General features: G+C 40.1%; 1 protein-coding gene across 1 annotated transcript; it reads left to right on the forward strand.

Moving 5' to 3' along the window:
• Positions 1-1,343: 1,343 nt before the first annotated feature.
• LOC149204459 (uncharacterized) lies at positions 1,344-2,546 on the forward strand. Its single transcript, XM_089397129.1, has one exon. It carries the CDS (start codon positions 1,344-1,346, stop codon positions 2,544-2,546), a length of 1,203 nt encoding a protein of 400 aa, XP_089253255.1.
• The last annotated feature ends 1,251 nt before the right edge of the window (positions 2,547-3,797 follow it).

Genomic DNA, 3,797 nt, shown 5'->3' on the forward strand with positions numbered 1-3,797 from the left:
TTGGATTCTGGCCATCGGAAAGAGACCTTACCAGATGGATCCAGCAAAAATGGCAGCCCCAAGGACATATTGAGCTAAAGCTGGGAGCAAAAGGCTTCTTCACGGTAATCTTCTCTAACCTGCAAGATAAAGAAAAAGTGTTTGAGAATGGCCCCTATTTTTACTATAATGCTGGTTTATTTATGAGATATTGGGAATAATGCTATAACCCAGATAAGGAAAAAAATTTAGCAGCTCCGGTATGGGTTAGACTATTTGGGTTACCTATGGACTTCTGGGACCTGGAAATCTTGGAAGGGATAGGAAACACAATAGGGAGTTTCGTGAAAATAGTGGAAACTACGAAGAAAGGAAGGTATACTTCGTATGCTAGGATATGTGTGTACATGAACATTATGAACCCAATCCCAGATTCAGTGGAGCTAGAGTATCATGAAGAATTTTGGTAGCAAAACCTGGACTATGAGCATATACCGTTTAGATGTCGCAGATGCCATGAATATGGACACCTGGCTAAAGAATGTCCTATAACAATGGAAGAAGAAGAGAGGAAGAGTAAACAACAGAAGAAAAGGCCAACAGACCAGGAAGGATTCCAAGAGGTAAAGCGCAGAAGAAGAGTAACAAAAGAAAACTCCAAAGAAGACAAGAAGGAACAACAAATAAAACCAGGGAAATCAAACAGCTTTGAAATCCTACAGGAAGAAGGGGAAGACGAGGATCAAACCATGGAAAACCAGGAAGACAAAGAGACAGACAACAGTTCCAGCAGTGAAAGATCCCACACCAAGAGGAAAGCCCCGAGTGATGTCCCTGACAAAGGCAAAGAACAGGTAGAACATGCAGAACAAATGGAGACAGAAATGGAGATAACTAGGGAAGACCTAAGTATAGAAGAAGAAGTACTGTGAAAATTATTAAATGACTGGAGAAACTTGGATGAGCGATTTATCCTTGAAGACCAGAAAATACTGTATGCGGAAACATTCCAGCAATATATAGCCAAACAGGAAAAAGGTAAAACAGTGCCTGAAGAACAACAAGAGAACCTGAAGGATAGCTGAATAGACCAGCAAGGGCAAGCAAAGTGAGGGAAAAAAAAGAGGAAGGAAAAATATTAAAGACTCCATACAACTAATGGGGGAAATGTTAGTGAACACAAGGACAGTGGTTCCACTTTCAGCGGTTTTCCAAAACCTAAATCAAACCCCTTAATGATTGTGACATCCTGAAATATTAGAGGCTTAAACAAAAAATGGAAACAGAGACATTTAGCAGAACGATTGAGAAAAGACAGACCTCAGATTATGCTTATTCAAGAAACTAAAATCTCAGGTCAGAAGATGGAGGAAATACTTAATAAAATAAATCCTAGATATGAGAAAGTAACCATAGACACTAAAGGAAGTACGGGAGGGATAGCAGCTATTTGGAACCCAGCAGAAGTCCTAACAGACTGGTGGTTGGGAATGCCCAGAATCCTAACAGGCAGATTCAGACTCATCGGGCAAAGTGAATGGTTTGTAGTGTCAGCAGTCTACAGGCCACACACCCCGGTAGATAGAGGCCTATTCCTCAGTCACATGCAAAAGCTTAGGAATATGCACCAGGAACAGAGGTGGATTATTGCAGGAGACTTCAATATGACCACATCTAAAGAGGAGAAGAAAGGAGGAATAAGGAGGGAAGACCTGGAGATGGAAAGATTCAGAGATGTGCAAATAGAATTAAGTTTGATAGACATACCAACTATAAACAGGAAATTCACCTGGAACAATAGAAGAGGCGGGAATAAACAAATAGCGTCAAGATTAGACAAATTTTTAGTCTCTGAACATATAATAGGCATGGACATCTTCTACGAAGCCTCCATCCTCCCTTCTATAGGGTCAGACCACTGGCCTATTAAACTGGAGATTGCTATGAACAATCAGAATAAAAAGAGACCATTTCGTTTTGAGTCCTTTTGGCTAAGAGATCCAGAATTCTTACCCAAAGTGAAAACCTGGTGGCAAGAGAGTAAAATGGGAGCGAAAGGTAGAAACAAAATGCATACGTTTCAAATTAGACTCAAAGACATAAAGGGAAAAATAAAGAAATGGAATAGAGAGGAATTTGGCAACATTCAAAAAGAGAAAGGGAAACTACAGACAAGAATGGAAGGAATTCAACAACAAATCATAGAAGGAGGAAGAAGTGAGGAGCTGGCAGAGGAGGAAGGAAGGATAATTAATCAATTAGAGGAAAGACGAAAGCAAGAAGAAATATCGTGGAAACAAAAATCACGAGTCCAATGGTTGAAAGAAGGGGAGAAGAATTCCAAATTCTTTCACAAAGCAATGATAAACCACAGACATCATAATAGAATCTTTTCACTAAAAGATAGTCAAGGAAACATAGTACTGCAACAGGAAGAAATGGAGAAGCTTCTGGTGGATTATTTCAAAGGGATCCTAACAGAACCAAACATCAGCAGGGAGGAGGAGATAGCCAAAGTATGTCAACATATCCCTAAAAAGGTGACCGGAGAACAAAATCTAGCATAACTCAGGGTAATCACGAAATAAGAAGTGGAGGAAGTGATTAACAAAATGGCGAAGAATAAGGCCCCGAGGCTTGATGGTTTTAGCATTGAATTTTACCAAGCCTCCTGGAGTTTTATGAGTCAAGACCTGGTGGAATTAGTGGAAGAATCAAGATGTACAAAGCGTATGTATCCGGCCCTCAATGCCACCTTTCTGGCACTGATTCAAAAGACTGGAAACTCGGATGAACCTCAGGGATTCAGACCAATATCCTTAGTGTACAAAATCCTGGCTACAATTATGGTGAACAGACTTAAACCAATTTTGCATGACCTCATTGCTCAGGAACAAATTGGTTTTGTCAAAGGACGAAAGATAACAGATGGAATATTAGTCGCTCAAGAGGTAATCCACTCTCAGAAAAATTCCCGAAACAAGGGTATGTTAATCAAATTGGACCTGGAAAAGGCTTATGATCGTCTTAGTTGGGCGTACCTAGAAGGAATTCTCAAAGCTCACGGATTCGATGAGATATGGGTGAAATGGATCCTGTAAATGGTGAGTACACCGGTGATGTTAGTTATGTTCAATGGAACCCCTTTCGAATCATTTAATCCTACGAGAGGGCTTAGACAGGGAGACCCCCTCTCCCCGTTTCTTTTCATTGTAGCAACAGAAGGACTGGGCAGGCTGGTGAAAGAGCGATTAGCCATGGAACAGCTAAAGGGACTGAGAATTTGTGGTAACGAACTTCCCATAACACATCAGAAATTTGTGGACGATGTAATGTTTTATGGTCAGGCCTCTCTTAAGGAAGCCCAAGAGATCTTAAAAATTCTCTCTTAGTTCACTCAAGCATCTAGGACAAATATTAACAATGAGAAATCAGAAATATTTTTCTTTAATACTCAGGTAGCATCCCAAAGATTTCTAGCTAGAACAATGGGATTCAGAATAGGAAGTTTCCCAACAAAGTATCTGGGCATCATGCTCAATGAGCATCAATACAGGGTGGCGAACTAGGGACCCCTAATAAGTAAGATCAGGAAAAATATAGACAACTGGACATTCCGGTCTTTGAACACCCCTAGTCAGATAATTCTTCTAAAAACAGTAATACAATCCATTCCAATATATCAGATATCTAGCCAAGCCGTCCCCAAATCCATTTGTCAAAAATTAGTAGCCATGTTCAAGAAATTTTTATGGCAAGGAACCAGAAAAACAAGAAAATGGGTGTTACTCTCTTAGGAATTGCTAAGAAAACCAATC

This window comes from Pinus tabuliformis, chromosome 1_2, assembly GCF_031772625.1.
Source record: "Pinus tabuliformis cultivar Carrire ecotype Pingquan chromosome 1_2, CPIR1, whole genome shotgun sequence".
NCBI lineage: Eukaryota > Viridiplantae > Streptophyta > Pinopsida > Pinales > Pinaceae > Pinus > Pinus tabuliformis.

What these genes read in the sequence shown, in the direction of transcription:
- LOC149204459 (XM_089397129.1), top strand. Translation starts at nt 1,344, where the DNA reads ATGGAGGAAATACTTAATAAAATAAATCCTAGATATGAGAAAGTAACC.